This window comes from Fringilla coelebs (assembly GCF_963513975.1).
Source record: "Fringilla coelebs genome assembly, chromosome: 2".
NCBI classification, from domain to species: domain Eukaryota; kingdom Metazoa; phylum Chordata; class Aves; order Passeriformes; family Fringillidae; genus Fringilla; species Fringilla coelebs.
This window is the reverse complement of record NC_140029.1, coordinates 112,807,351-112,824,083: the sequence shown is the minus strand read 5'-3', so window position 1 is coordinate 112,824,083 and position 16,733 is coordinate 112,807,351. Positions and strand designations below refer to the sequence as shown.

Genomic DNA, 16,733 nt, shown 5'->3' with positions numbered 1-16,733 from the left:
CAGACCCAAGCACAGGGAGTGGTAAGTGACATTATACAACTGAGGGAGAGATAATTTTTGCTTACATAAGTGTGGGAAATGCAAGAATTAAGAGACACGGGGTCTTAAAAGTCCCCAGTGCTCACTGCAAGAAATAATTGTATTTGTCACTTCATAAACACTGAAAGAAAGAATGGAAATACTGCAAAGGCAGCAATGTGGTTGTAGCTACAAGGTGATAAACCAATCGCTGCACAAAGAAAAACCAGAAAACTACATAAAACAACCAAATCTTTTAATTAGAAAGCAACAAACATGCAAACAGCAGGTATAGAAATTTATTTGAACCAACGTTTTTACTATCATTAAAGTTACTTTAAAACATTGATCCAAGCTCTCACATTTGCTGTTTAAGGAAAATATTGCACTTGGCATCTTCTAGCACCCCTCATACATGGCAAAACATTTTAAAAACATTTTTGTTTATTTTAACTTGCACACTCTCCCCAAGTCATGCACACAGTCATTCAAAAAAAACAAAAGGTTAGGTTATCCAAAAGCAATACCTCAGAATTGCACTAAAGCTCTGTAAGGAAAAATATAATTAATGTCTTATACAAATTTCATTGACTTCCAGGGGCTCACACACAACTGTTGGTTACTCTTCATCTTCGTTTTCATTCTCCTGGCCAGATCCTTCTGATCTGTCGCCTTCCAATCGGTCTGCAAAACACAGATTTAGTAAAAAGAACTTGCAAAATTTTCTTTTTCTGATAAATATTTATTACATGCTGTGTCCCTGGACTATTACACAATGGGATATGGCTGTGGGTTTTAGGGTAGAAGAAAGTCTGTGTGCACTTACAGCAGAGAGTGGGTAGAAATGTTACCACAAGAAAGGAGAAAAGGAGAAATGCCTTTAAGGATTTCCAGGCATGAAAGCAAAATCTGTGTACAAAAGGAAAAACCTTGTAGCTGCTGACTGGCTGTCAGCTCAGAAAAGATGAATGCAAGTATAACATTAAAATGAGATGGTGACTACAAGGGACAGAAGTGCTGTGTTGGGGAGCTGAAACTACAATAGCTACAGTTAGAAATGTGAATAATCCAGAAACTGGGGGATCACTGCCTGTCACTTCAATACATCAGAAAAAGTGCCTTTTCATGCAAATATTTAGATAAGAGCAAATACAGGAATGTGTGAGGGAACATGACTTGCTCAAGACCAATCTCTCAAGCAACATGCAGTCAGGTTTAGAAACACTCCACCCAGCCATAACAGATTTTTGCTGAAATTGTTGTAACTGAAGTGTTGGGCAGTTCTTTTAGCATTTCACTCAGAAGAGATAATGGCAACTGAAGGAAACACAGGAGCATGGAGGTGCAGCGCTGGGCTGGACACATTGCACTCTCCTGGCTCCCAGGGCTCACAGAGCAGCCAGAGGTGAGAGATGAGTAGCAGCTGTCACCCAGCACAGCCTCCTTCACACCTCACCACTGCAAGGCACTGCTCTGCTCAGCCAGAGTCCCCATATTCAGTATTTCCCATCACTTTCACCTTCATCTACAGGTCTGTTAGGTTTTTGCCCCATATACCATGCCAGCCTCCCAAAACTTCATCTCCTTGCTTCCTACACAGTGTGTGATGTTTCTCCACTGTCCTCCATCTTCAGGGTCAATCCACTGCACTCAGCTTCTCCAGCACCAACATCCAGTTCCCAGTGATGATTCTTCCATGCAACCCTCTTATCACCAGTTTCAGCCCCATGGGAACTGGAGGGACATCCTGCTGCCCTGGGAACAGCTGCCAGCAGCCTCAGCAGTACCTCCCACAGTCCTGAATCTTCACACCTTCCCTTGCCCCTAGATAACTCCCACAATCACAGCCAGTTTATCTTACAGTTCATTCCAGTCCTCCCCAAAAGTTTTCCCATCATACTCACTGAAAAGATCACTCCTGAAGAGACTATTTTTCAACATCTAAAAATATATTTTGCTCTTTTTTTTGAGATAACAGCTTCAAACATGTTGCAAGTCTCACACTGAAGAAGCAATTCCTAAGTACTTCTATTAAAAGAACCTTGAATAACCCTTGAATCTTCTCACCAACCCCAAGTACAGCCACAGCCAGCTGAAGGTCTTGATGATTTCCCAGCCAACCTGCTCTTTCACAGACCAGTGCTGTGGACAAGCTCTTCAGAAGTCTCTCACCTGCTCTTATGTGATTCAATGAAGCCAACATTCGGAGCATGAAGGAAGCTGGAACAGTGATGGTGTTTCTGGTCTCTTCCAGCATTAATTCATTACGAGTTATAACCTGAAGGCAGGGAAAGGAGAAGATCAGCATGAGAAATAAACACAGAATTACACTGCATTGATAGAGCTTTGTAGATACAAAGTTTCTATGCAAAAGCCATTTTACAGAGTCCAAAATTACCATAAGGAAGCAATATTTTAATAATTGCTAATGAATACTGTTGTCTGGGGTAAGAAAAGTCAGCCAGTGGACTCTGTCTGCAGGTGTCCAGTTATCTGTCTAAAGAATATTCTAGTAAGATCATGGTTCCATTGTCCACATGCATGGCAGATACTAAGATGAGTGACTAAGAAAAACTTTGGAAATCTTTCATGAAGTAAAGCAGATTGATGATAGAAAGAGCTGTTTCCAGATGGCAGCTGTTGTAGAGAACAAAGTTCTAGCACCAGTGCTGGCCAAGAATGTGGGAAGGAAAAGAGATGAGGTTACCCTCAACTCCTACCTTCATGCTGCTTGAAACTTTTGGAGAAAATCCAAGGAACACAAGCCATTTCTATCTCTCTTCAGGAACATTCTTTAGCTCCATAATTCTTTGTAAACAGAGCTACAGCTTGCCTCTAAATGACTTGAAAGAGCCAGTTCCTACTGTCTCATTTTTATGGAAAAAAAAATCTACAAATGAATACTTTTATTTCTCTTCTCTCATTCCTTCCTCATGGTATGTCCTTGCCATACTTCTTTCTTCCTCCATAAATTTTAACCCACACTTTAGGTTGTCTCAGCTTTAAGACTATATTCTTTTGTTATCATTAAGCACAAAAATTTATTTAGGTGGAGACAAGTTATGACCATTTTTCAGTCTTTGCTCCTAGATCAGTTGCTGTAAGACATAAAAATAATGAAATTCTTGTTCTCTCTGAGACTCTTCAAGCCTGTTCCTCTTGTGAGGAACATGTTCTTGCAAACGTTTGCAGTTTCTTCTCCCTTCCCAATCAAAGCACCTCTTTTCTGTCATTCTCACCTGTTTGCCATACACTTGGCACAGCTGATCCCTCCCTAACAGAAGCAAACTGAGAAGGCAGCAGGCTGCTCTTTATTCCTCTTTCACCCCATATTTCTGCATGCATCATCAATAATCCCCCTGACAACCTGGTGCTGAGGCTTTTTCTCCATTCAGAGGTTTGTTCTTATCCCCACTGTCTTTTCCTATTCACTAAGGTCATGACCTCTCAATGTTTAAATACATTTCTGTATCTATATGGAACTTTCCTCAAACACAGTGTTTTCTCCTCAGACCTTCCCCCTCCTCTGGAAAATTCAGTTCAGGTATGTTGGACACTTATTCCAGCCAAACTTAACACAGTGAAAACTATTTTATTGCTATGAACATCTCCCATCCCCTACATAGGTATGTCAATACAGGGAGTAAATTAAAAAAACAAACCATGTAAAATTACAAATAGCACTGCAGTAAATTCTTCTGCAAGTTCTAAATTTTTAATAAAAAACCCATAACTTAAATGTCTAAATAATTTGCAATTATTAGAAATAAAGGGAAGGAACTAAAGGACAATAATTTTAGCACACATGTATGTTTAGCAATACTTCTAAAGTCCAAAGGCTCCAAAACATGTCATGACTAAAGCTGTCACACAATATGCAAGGAAGTGTCACTTCACTCAGTGATAAAATAATGGGAAAGGTTCAAAACTCACAAGAGGATGGTTTTGGGTTTTTTCAAGGATGTGGGGCGGCTAAGGGTTGTGTGTTTCTGTTCATTTAAAATATATTTAGCACTACTACAGAGTAGAATAAATTATTTAAAAAATCCCCAGTCTTCTCTATTTGTACTGCCCAAGAGATTTCACAAAAAAAGCCCCCAACCTGACCACCCCATAACTAAATCTGTCCTATAATATTATTTATAGAAAACCATATAACCTTTTGATACATTGTGTTATGTAAATCACTCAAATATGATTATTCAGCAGTCAGCTATATGGTCACCCCAGGCCAGTTGCTATATCCAGTTATTGCTCTGAGGGCAACATGGAAATAATGAGTTACATAACTTCACATTCGACTTTTATAACTGATTTGGCTTGCAATGTTTGCTTTATTCCATGAAGTCCCCATGTGCAATCTTAACCTTTAAGTCCCTTTTATGCCACTGAATATTTAATAGGATTGATTTTTCTACTCTGTGTTGTTCTGTATATCCTTGTATTACCTTCAGTTCATTTCCTTCATCTTCCCTTCATTTAATTGTTTAGAGACAGGACTATGTTCATTTATTAATTCCTACCAGTTTTCCTTCTATATCTGAGCATTCACACTTCTTTCAACTCCTTTCATGTACATATTAGCAGATCATGTTATATAATTTCTAGGAGAGCTGAGTGAGGATATGAAAGTCAGCTGTTCTGAAGGGCAGCTTTTTATTTGTAGCTCATTTGTTGAGAATTAAATAACTCTGCTAATTCAATATCAGTAATTTGTACCAAGGCTTTTATAGAATTAGAGATACAACATGAAAAAGGAGGAAAGGTTCTTACCTCATCTGCAAGTTTTCTGTTAAAAATCTTGGATTCTTCCAGCGGTGACCAAATTTTTATGTCATAATCAATACCCGAAGAGGCCAGAACTAGAAGTAAATAACAGTATTTCTAAATTAAATGCATTTTGTTTATTGGTATTTTCTGCTCTTAAATGTAAGAAAAATATTTCACTTGAAGCATTTATTTGCAAATGTCAGATCTCATGCTGAACAGAGCTTGTAATTACTAAGTCTCCACATGAGGTCTGCTCCATAGATTATTTGTTTTTGAATCTATCTGTAGAGATATGAAGAAAACAAATGCAAACATCAAGAGCCCCCTGTTTTAAATTTGAAAAAATCACCAAGATATACAAAAGATAGAAGCAAAAAGTAAGAGCAAACCCAGCCACTACTGATGCATTTCTGCTGATAAGTATATGCCTTAATAACAAAGCTTTAGAATTTGTAGACCCAGTACAAAGGCAGAACCAAGATAATTTCAAGTGTACCTTTCATCATTTCAGTGAATTTAATGTAAATTTATTTGATATTTAAATATAAATATGAACTGGATTCTCTTATAAATAAAGTATGAAGAATATGAAAAGTTGCAGAACATTCTCTAGATCATTGCACAAAAGCCACTGTAGGAATTAAAGTTCCATAGAAAGCTCTCAGTAACTGGGAAGCTGAACAAGAGTAACTGTCCTAGAAGGAGGATGGGCTCTCTTAGTGACACCTTCATAGTGTGACACACTACAACAAGACATCAGCAAAGCTACAGGGCACTTTGAAAAGTGCTTCCAAAGGGAGTATCCTATTCAGGACATTTACAAGAACTCAATTTCAATAAGAAAGTTTAAAGTTCAAGGCTTACCCTATGTAGGACGGTATTCCATGTTCCTGCAAAATGTTTGAAAAACCCCTAGCCTCTCCTAGTATTGTTGTAACAACTTAACTTGCTAATTTACAAATAGCTGACTCTTACTATACAGCCAGGTAAGCTGTGAAAAAAGAAAAACACAAATACTATCTCTGACTGTGTCAGAGGCTGGAGGATGGTTCAGATTTTCCAGCTACATGTGATTCCTTCTACTGCTTTGGTCCATCTTTTCTATGAAGGATTTCCTCTAACCACAAATTATTAGGATTTCTAATAATTTTATTAATTATTCTAATCTCACAATGCCAGTGAGAGGGAGACACTCACTTCTACTGCATTGTTTTTAATAGAGCCAAGTAAAGACCAGATTCCAGCATAATTTCCAAGTATTGCTGGCATTTCAGCCACCCCATATTTCCCTCATTAGTGTCATAGAAAACATTTTATGTGTTGAGGGCAGCAAAAAATTGAGATTCTTCTTATTACATCTGACAGTATTTCTATAAATTCTGTGCCAGGAGTAGTTTGATTTCAATAAATTTTTGCGTAAGGAGGGATGTAAGGGCATTAGTAAGAGGCAAAATTAAAAGCACCATTATCTGAATTATACAGGGAAATATGAACAACATCTCATTGACCATTGCATTGTTCTGTTGAGACAGAGTTTAATACTGAAAAGCTCTAGTGCAGATAAGCTGGTTGTGCAGAGTGTGAGAATGCTGCCCTTACTGGGGTCAAAGGGGTGAGGCTGCAGGCAGTTCACCACGTGGTTGTCAGCCTCCAGCAGCATGAGGTGCTCAGCAGTGTGGCGGTCCCAGATGAAAATGTGGCCACAGTCTGAGCCACTCATGACAAAGTTGGATCCCCAAAAGTTGGCTTCCTTTATCTGCAAGAAAAACAAAACTTTGTAAGACCCAGCCAGTGAAAAGCCCATCCAAAGCACACTCCTGTGTCTGCACTAACAATGCTGCTGAAGGAAAACTCAGCCCATGCAGAAATGAGATTTAAGAAATTTTAAAGGAAATATTTAAAGAAGAGCGATTTAAAAAATGAGAGTTCAAAAAGTTTTAGATTTCCAGAGCAAAATAGCTGCAAACAGGCAAAAAAATAAAGAAAGAGAGAAGTTCGGGCAGACTGAACAGTATGAAAATAAATGTCAGCAGATCTGTCACTTTCTAAAGTCACAGAAATGATATGGAGACAGGGGTATGCAAAGGAGATTTTAGGAAAAGTTTGGCCAAGTTAAAGTTTGTGAAAGGCTAATCCCTGGGGGGGATTTTCCACTACAGAGAAACAGGAGACAAGACAGAAGCTTGTGATACCTTCCTCAGAAATCCCTTCTGATTTTACTCAGCATAGGACCTCAAAATAACCATTGTGAAATGATATAAATTTGCTATCCCATGTCCTCTACAGGTGAGAGGCTTGGGATGGCAGAGAGAGAAGGGGCATTGCTTCAACAACAGCCAGAAAACTCAGTCACGAGATGTGAGCTGAGAGCTCCACAACACCCTGGTGGTTTGTGCTGCAGGAACAAGCCTGGAAGGCTGAAGTGTAGTCTTGTGTGTAGAATTGTTATTTTGAGAGCCAGCAGTACCTCCTACAAATTCTTCCAATTGACATACAAGGGGCAACAGAGGTACCTGTGTAAGCAGGAGCTGCCTGTGCAGCAGCTTGGAGTTCACACAGACCCTTTCCAATGCTGGAAGTTCAGTTTGGGATTTAGGAGTAACTCCAGCATAAGGGACAGAATTTTGAGTTTGAGACAATTTACACAGAATCCTGCTATGAATTATTTTCCAGGTAAGGCTCTAAAGAGGGCCATGCCTGGATCCTTATCTTTCTTTTGGCAGACATCCCCCAGAAAATGTCCTGAAGAGAAGGAGAGAGACGTTGTCTTGCTCTGTGCTTTGCCTCAGCTACCTTGATACAGATTCACTGCTAAGTTGAACCCTTATGCTAATAGAAATATGTGGTTTATTTCCAGCGTAAGTATGCCCAGTTTTAAATTTCAGGCTTGGTAGATCTTTGTCTATAGAATATGTCCCAATGACTGCAGTCAGTGCAATAAAGTCATCCTAATGTCTAAAAATAAACAAGAGAACCTGCATTCCTGTAATGAATTCCAATGTATTAATCTTTCAGCAGCTTTTGTCTTATAGGTCCTTTTAATACATATTTTCATTATCCTGTTACATCTAGATTATCCCCAATAATAAAAAAATTAATTTTCTATTTTAATTTTCAATCATGATCTCTTCCTGTGTCCTGTGTATTCTCTTACTCATACTTCTCAATGCTCATAAAATCTTATTTTAGTACCACAAAAATGAACGGAACTGAAATTCACATTTAAAAATTTTGCTTTTCAAACATTTATAACAGTCACTGTTTTAAAAGCAGGACTATAAAAAATGTAGGATTGCCAAATTATGTTCTCAAAAGTAAGGAAGAACCAGAATGATTCCAATTGCTTGCATAACCTCAATTCACTATATATGCATATATATGCACACATGTGTATGAATGTATATGTAAAAATTGTATACATATATATAATTGTAATTGACAACACAAGTTTATCCCTGGGCTGCTCAGGTGTGTAGGAAACAAAGCTTTTTTAAGCTGTCTCCTATAAAAATTTCAAAGGGAAATATCATTAGCCCTTGCCTTGCAGGAATGAGGGCATTACTCAAACCAGCAGATCAAAAAGAAGTTTGCAACCATAGAGACCAACAGGGAAAACAAAATTACAATTTCTTTCATTCTCTGCATTCCTTGCCATAGGTGCTTGTGTGAAACAAAAGCAAAAAGACCAACCCACATCCCCAAGAAACCAAACAACAAAATCTGTAAAATAATCTATATAATAACAGCTATGCAGACAGAGACTGAATTAAGCCTTAGATGAACTCACTTTTAGTATCTTTTAACCACAAAGTGCCTGATGCCAGGACTTTTAAACTAATCAGGGTTTGATCAATTCAAATCCATTTCTGAAATACAGTGCAAAACTCCTTGTCATTAATCAAAGTGTATTCTAAACCCTGTTGCTTATGTACACTGAAATATGTATTTAGTCAAGCATTTTTCCCAGTGTAATCAAAGCTATTCACACAAACCCTAGAAAATGGCTTTTTTGGGGTAAAGGGACTACTCCTCACATCAGCTGCAAAATAACACACCAGCTAGTTCTGCAAAATACCACCTAGAACTCAGAACTTCACATCTTCAAAATATTGCAAAAACAAAAAAGAAGAAATAGCAAGGAAAGTAGCATCTGTTTTTCATGTACCATTTCTTTACAAACACAATAACTGCATTTTTCTTAAAATACAGGATTTTTTTTTGTGTGAAAAAGATGAGGCATCTAGTACCTAAATTATAATTCAATAACTAGCACTCCTTCCTTTTTTAATTCAGAGATGTCAAGGTTCTTCAAAACTCTGATTTAATCCTTACTTTCCCTTCCAAGCTCTTCAAACTTAAAGATTAAATAATTTTGAACAGCTTGGAAGAGAAAGTGAGGGTGAAATCATAATTTGGAAGGTAGGCACATTTTGCCACATAAACTGAGAGAGAAAATGAAAAAGAAGAAAAATACCCCAAATTTTAACGGATGTTAAGGGGAGAGAGTCTTAAACTCAGGGGTATTTAAATGCCTTTCACAGTGACACGAGCCACACTCATTTTAATTTTCATTTAGAGCAAATTCTGTGCCTTCCAAGTGAACACAGAATCCAAAGTGCTAAGAGAGCATCCCCAGATCCTTTTTGGCAAGCCCAGCAGGGGCAGCTGCCCTGGGTGAGCCCATGAAGCCCCCAGCCCCCAAGCCCCAGAGGCTGTACCATGGTGCGGGAGTTGCGGTGACCTTTGTAAACCATCTTTATCAAGGGGCGCCTGATATTCAGCGTCTCCAGCTCCTCCATCTCCTTCCTCTCTTTCCTCCTCCTGAAGAGCTCCTGGATGCGGGCCACAGCGGATCGTCTGTGAATCCAGAGAGAGAAGCACTGAGAGCCCCTCCCCAAACACTGCAAGGGGCTCCCAAACATCATCATTAGGCACTCCACCACATTCTCCATGAGTTTGACACAGACATCAGCATAATCCCAACTGTAAAATTACAGACGTGAGTTTTTTTCCATCCTGGCTTACAACAAGAATAGCATGCAAGACAGTGGAATGTCAAGTGATGCCAGGTTTTATTCCCCCTCTGTAGAACAAACTTCAGCTGCTGGCAAAATTCACATGCTATTTTATTTTCATCCTCCACCCATACTGAGGTAGCAAAATTCTGAAGTGAAAAAAAAAAATCTATGCCAGAACAGAAGTTTTTAAATTTTAAAAAGCCATTAAGGATCTAATGTGCCTCTCAGTGTGATTTGGTTTTTCATAAGATTTTGTCCAATGTATTTCTTGTCAGTATTTCTCTATGACAAGATTCAAGATTTACACAGCTTTTAAGAAGTTCCTACTAAGGAAAAGGTGATTTGAGACCAATTATTGAAACACCTATCCCATATGGTAGCAGTAAGGTTTACAGCTGGAGATTTCCTAAAATAACAGAGGAAAAAACAAAAGCCAAATTATGTAATTTGTTTTGTGGATGTTTAATTCCAGGAACTTAATTTTTTAATTAATCTGTGAAAAGACCTTGGTGTCAAATTTTTCCTGTTTAGCTGTTCAGTTTGCAGATCCCCATAATTCCAGCTATGACCAGTCACATGTCAGTTCTTTTTCTTCTGTCATTCCTTGTCCTTATTAGCTTTGAGGTCCTGAACACAGTCCAAGGGGAATGTCCCTCTCAAGAAGAAGCAGGTACAGATTTTAGCAGAATGCAAGGAGTGAAATTTTTCAGCAATTTATATGATCCTAAAAATTAAACTGATCCAGGAATCTCACTACACTGCTGGTAGAAAGTAACCTGAACTTGTTTTTAAGTAATGTTTTCCAGTGTTTTAGTCACTGATCCTGAAGACTCCAGCAACAAGTCCTCTACTCCAGAAAAAAACCCTACCAGATCTATCCCATAACTACTTCTCTCAGCCAGTGATCTGCTTAGATATTTGTCCATTTTCTGCCACAGGAGAAAGTTGCACCAAAAAGTTAAGGTGAAATAAATGTTATGCTACAGCTAAGCAAAAGAAGGAAAAGGAATGTAAGTCATTAATGCAAATTTATTTACTATAAAAACAAATAAACCAACAAACTACACACTGCTTTACTAAGACAGATCACCTAATACAGCTAAGCTTTAAAAAAAAATGTTAATTTTTTAAAATATTTTTTAACAGAAGAGTTTTGAAAGCACCAGTCCATAGATCCACTTAACAGTGTGCTCTTTATTATTATAATACGTTTCTTAGATGCTTGCCTAGCAAACAGCACCAGAAAAAGTAGACTACTACCACTTCCTTGGTGAGAGTTTTCTATCTTTTCAATCCTCAGACAATTTCCTGGTTCATCTTTTTTATACTGCAGTAAATACATACACTGTATGTTTTTAGTTATTCCTTATAATATGCCAAGTTTCAACTTTAATCTTCAACATATTTAAGAGGGTTCTTCACAACATCTTCACACAACAGAGGGGTAAAAAAAGAAGCCTATTTTCTTGATCTACTGTGCTTTAAAGATCACTGAGTTATTCTCCTCACCAGTTTGCTTCTACATAAAGGAAAAAGGGTGACAGACACATGATAGGCTGCATCAAACACTTACAGAAACTTCAAACCATTATTTGTGCAGATTTGGGTTTTACTTGCTTTTAAAAAAAGATGGGGTTTGTATGAGAAAGTAAAAGCATCTATGATTTACTGTGATTCCTTTTCAGAATTTTGGTGCATTTATTCACATTAATTTATTAAAGATGTGCAGTGAAGAGGCTGGGAATTTAAACATCATTAGGACTGACAGAGCAGTAGACTTGTCCTGCTGTTTCAGAAGGGTTACTTGCTGGACAACAGTAATAAGTCTTGGGAATACAAGATGATATTAAAGTAGCTAATTGGTAAAGCAAAGTAGTTTTTTGCACAATTTTTCATCCAAACATCTCTATGAAAATTGATCTCCTCCTCTCCATTTCCCTAGGCTGAAATATGCAGACATTACAAAAAAACCTCAATACTACTCAGCAATCAGAATCATGCATTTTTAAATAAGAGCAGAAGCACAGAAGCAACTTTTGGTTAAAACTGTCTTTCAACTAAATGGAGCTCTGAATTTAACCTCCTCATTTGGGGCCTCATTTTAAAAGGCAGGAGTGGATTTCTATTTCATTGTCTTGGAAGCCAATGATTACCTTCACCAGGGAGAAGGCAGCCAAGCACACACAACTGTCATACTGGGATTGAGCCTTGCAGAAAGCAAGAACATGGCAGAGGCAAGTCTGTTCCAGAAAACATAAATATGAGCCCAATTTAGTGATATTTCAGAACAAAGAACATTACAGGAAAAAGCCTTCTCTCTGAGAGATATTACTTGTTGATAAAAATAATTATAGAAAGTCTGCAGTTAAGTATAGGTGCAAGAATTTCAAAATCTGACATAGCTGTTTTCATTTGTATTTGTAATGAGCAATTCCTGTCTTTGCCAACACAAACACAGAAGCAGCCTCATCACTTGAAGCATCAGTGGGTACAGAAGTGTGCTGTGCCACTTGAACTGTTCTGAGGTCAGCCTGAGCTGAGCCTGGCTGAGAGCTGCTGCTTCCCTTCCACACTGCTCTTCCAAGGACAAAATGTCAGACAATGGAATTTATGCACATTGCGTTGGCACTCCTCAAGCAACCCCAACAATGGGTACAGTTCTAGGAAGTATTCACAGAGCACTGCTTTCCCCCTTATGATCAGCCAGGTTTAAAGCTCTCAAAGTTAATAGTTCTAATTAATTATCAAAAGTCCATTTAAATTAAGCCCAAGATTAATGGAGTAGGGATTCAGAAGTGAAGCCATATTTTTTTTAGTTAAACATAGGTTCAAGGCAAAAAAAAAACAAACCCACAAAAATCCTGTGATGCAAACTGATCCACAGCTATATATTATAAATGGAGAGAAATGGAAAATATGTATACACATAAGCTAAGTCTTAAAATATATAAGTTGTCACATAGGGTGTTTTCTGTATATTTAGAAGTTCGGAAGCATAACGAAGATTTTTTTAAAAACAAGAATCTGTACAATTTGCACAATTAAATACCTGGTTTGTTTGTTACAGGACAGTAATGTAGTGGCTGCCATAAAACTCATCTGGTACCTGAGATAACCCTGCTTCTTCCAAACACCATTATCCCAGGCTGATAATGGTCAGTCTCCTGAGCTCAGCTGGGTGCAGAGCTCACGTCTCCCTGCTTCCTTGCTCCATCCCTCTTGTCTCAGCTCTGCACTTATATTGAGCTCAGTATTGATTCCGTCAGTACTGAGGATTTTTTTCACTTCCCAAGTTTCCAAATGTACTCACACACAGACAAACATGGTCTGTTTTTCACAGTAGACAGCTTTGGGCTGGAAGGAACCTTAAAGATCGTCCCCCAAGCCCCTGCCAGGTGCAGAGACATCTTCCACTGGACCAGTGCTGAGGACCAGAAACCCTGATTCCTTCTCTTGAGCTCTCTGATGTTAACATCTAATTTTTTATCCACTCCTGTTGTCACCTTCTCCTTTGAATTGTTATCTCTATCCAAAACAATTGCAGAGAACCTAAGGCTTATAACCATTAACTTAGATCTTATTTCTCAAGTGCCTTATGGTCATTTGGACAATGCTCTCAGGCACATGGTGAGATTCCTGGGGGTGTCCAATTGAGTTGGACTCTGTTGTGGGTCCCTTGCAACTCAGGGCATTGCATGATCCTGATATTATTTGTGTGTGTATCTAAACCACTGCAGCAAACCTTGATCCAGGTCTGGCATTTCTTCATTGAACCTGTAAAGGAATCCCCTTGCCAGCTATCACCGATGCCCGAGAATTCCAAAGGCTTGTCTTTGGAATTATACTATCACATTAATACTAAATGCCAACATTTGATTATATTTCTGATATTGATGACTTCCTTTAGGAGCCTCTGAACCTGTGGAAGAGATTTACCGCTGCTGTAAAATTTCAAGCATTAAGACAGCTCAACACCAAAGGCAAAACCATCCTGTTGACAGCACACTGACACTACCCCTAAAGCCCAAGTTATTTCTCTGTTGATCATACAAAACCAAACATTTACTGTAATGCCCTCCTAGTTAATTTCCCAGCTTTCAAACACAATCAATGTTTAAACTATTCTCAGTTACAAAATATTTAAGAATTTTCACCTGATATGCTGGTGAATGATGATGAAAAGCAGAGAAAAACAGACTGATAAAACATTCTATGCTGAATGCATAATTTATTTTATATTAAATTTATAGCAATATGAAACTAATATTCCCCTGGGCTGTGCTGAAGAGCTAAAGAACTCCTTGGTAAGCATGCTGAATATAGAAAGAATGCCTATTGTAAAATTTTGAGTACAAACAGCAAAGATTCCTAAACCTCTAAGAAAGCTGACAAGTTAAATCCAGGTATTCCAATTGCAGCTAAGATGAAAATATAAGACAAAGAAATACAGATCTGCACCATTTTCCTGGAGGCATTTAAAATAGAGGACTCAGGCTAAGTCTTTTATGGAACCTCATCCTGCACCTTTGCCTTTTCAGCCACAGGAAGCCAAGATGTTAATTTTCATCATTGCAACAACTTTGGGCCCTTTCCCCTCTAGGTGGCCTCTGGCTGAAATCACAGCAGATAATTTCTCCCTCTTACAGCATGTGGCCAAACACAATTACCCAAATTGCCTTATATGTTCTTACAACTGCTTCCCTCAAGTTTTTCAATGAAGAATATGAGATTATGTGATTTTTTTTTCATTTAACTTCATTAAAAGCAATATTGTGTAAAATTTAGCATCTATCTTTCTAAATGTGTTTTACCCAATATAGCTCTAATAATTATGCTTAGTTCCATAACCTTGTTCAGGCAAAAAATATAAATGGTTTTTGATCCATGTAGTCTTATATTTTTGTCCAGAACTGGATGTTCTCTACTACCAGACAAAGCAAGTCAGCAGTAGCCCATGCAAATATAACTCGTTCCTCAGCAGCTGAATTAAAAAAAATGAAAGGAATATTTCTTTTCACAAGCTACACACTTTTCAAATTCCATTAATTTCTATGGCACACGATAAAAATGTTAATAGGTTGTAAAATGTATACACTGCCATTTCTTTTCCATTTCCATGCAACACATGCAGCTAAATATAACTCAAGCAATATGCTCTGTAATTCATAGCATTTGAAGTACAGCAATTCTTAAAATGCCAGTTAGATATGAAAAACCAGAACCTGATAAATCCAATATACGGCAATAAAAAGGAGGAGGGGAGGAATAAAATAATTAATTACCTCATTATTCTATCACCTATCGCTGTTCCTCTGATATTATATCTAGTAAAGGGAATAACAACTGAAGTCATTCACAAATGCTAGGTACCATGTTTTTCAAAGGTTAGCATCTCTTACAAAATGTGCTCTATGAATTCCAACTGAGAAGGCTCCTTCCCAGTGTATGAGTCAGTATATGAGACTACTTGCATTTCAGCAAAAATAGTATTCAGATTATATAACAGTACAAAAATTAAAGTTATAAAATGCAGTAACTCTTCATAGATCACAGCAGCTGTATCATCATTTCCATTTTACATTTGTATTTCTTTAATTTTAACCTACTAGTTAAAGCTAGTTGTAGCTTTTTCCAGGCTTAGCCTCCGCCCTCGGATCGACTTCAAAGTCCAAACAAAATTAATTCAGTCATTTAAGTAGGAAATCAGCCCTCAGAGAGCTGTTTTGACTAATTTGTGAAAATTAAGATCAATCCATTAAAAACTGCACTCTCTGTACATGAAGAACATTTTGCACAGATTTCTTTTTTTCCCCCCTCCCACTGATTACAAGGTACCACCCTCTGTTTGAACTAAACTTACTGGATCCAGAAAGTTTTAAAGGAGACATGCCCTTGCATATGTCCAGACTGAAAGACCTGCATATGTTGTCTTATTTGTCAGAGAAGGCACCTTTTCCTGGGGATTCTCTAAAATGCACAGAAGTTTATTTACTCTGATGAGTGTCTAGCTAAACTGCTCTGCTATACAGAAGAGGGTTTTAAATTTTTTTCATTTTAGAATATTCTGTGCACTACTTTATCCATTTTGTTAAAAAGAGCATACATTGACTGGCCCAACAACATGAAAAAATGAAATAACTGCTTAGCTTCTTCTAGTCACTTGTGAAGACCATTCCTACAGTGATACTCAGTGGCTAAGAAATGCTGCTGAAAAAAAGTCAGATGTCACATTCTCAATTATTTCTTTTAAAGAAACGTCCTTCTATGTCAAAACACTTCCTAGCTGTCTCCTAGTCAACATGCAGCTGATTTAGCCAGTCAATCAAAGGATCATGGCATTTCTCCACATTTTGCTGCTACTATTTAAAGTCTTTTTCAAAATATTAAAGTAAGTGAAGACTTTGTCCAGTTCTTTCTGATAGCTCAGTTTTGGGTTAGTTGGTGAGAAACCACCTATCCTCATTATGTTTTGAGATTTATAAGTATTTACCACATGAGATTATTTGAGAAAAAGATCAAACCCTCAGCTTGAAAACATTACAACTACAAATAATATTCAAATAATGGAAGCCTTGTACAATTAAATTTGCAAAAATAAACCATATTTATTAATAAATCTGAAATCTACATGAATCTTAGTAAAAATAAGGTGAGATGCAACAGGAAGTTCTCCATTTAGTTAGAACTCTGTTTAACAGAGCTATTAGAAGGGTAATTCTGCCACTTTTTTTACTTAAGAGGAAGCTACAGATCATGATTTCAGAGTACAGAATCAGAAATCTACCCTTCTTTTTCAGTGGAGAAAACTGTACTTCAGCGTGGGAAAATGACTCAGACAGATTCCTTTATCTGAATTTCTCCACCTGTACAGTATTTTCCTCAATGGAAACAAGAGCTATTTGGTTTATAAGAAAACACAGCCTAAAG

At 37.7% G+C, this 16,733-nt stretch overlaps 1 protein-coding gene across 6 annotated transcripts in view; it reads right to left on the bottom strand.

Annotated features, from left to right (window-relative positions):
• Positions 1–253: 253 nt before the first annotated feature.
• Positions 254–16,733, bottom strand: part of DCAF6 (DDB1 and CUL4 associated factor 6) — a 74,456-nt gene continuing 57,976 nt past the window's right edge. For all 6 annotated transcript variants that reach the window (XM_084223690.1, XM_084223689.1, XM_084223691.1 and 3 more), the window contains 5 exons: positions 9,507–9,645; positions 6,388–6,544; positions 4,792–4,880; positions 2,191–2,296; positions 254–702 (listed from right to left, as the gene is read on the bottom strand). In XM_084223690.1, coding sequence (XP_084079816.1) covers positions 638–702; positions 2,191–2,296; positions 4,792–4,880; positions 6,388–6,544; positions 9,507–9,645 — 556 coding nt within the window. In that variant the 3' untranslated portion in view covers positions 254–637. The remainder of the gene's footprint in view (positions 703–2,190; positions 2,297–4,791; positions 4,881–6,387; positions 6,545–9,506; positions 9,646–16,733) is intronic.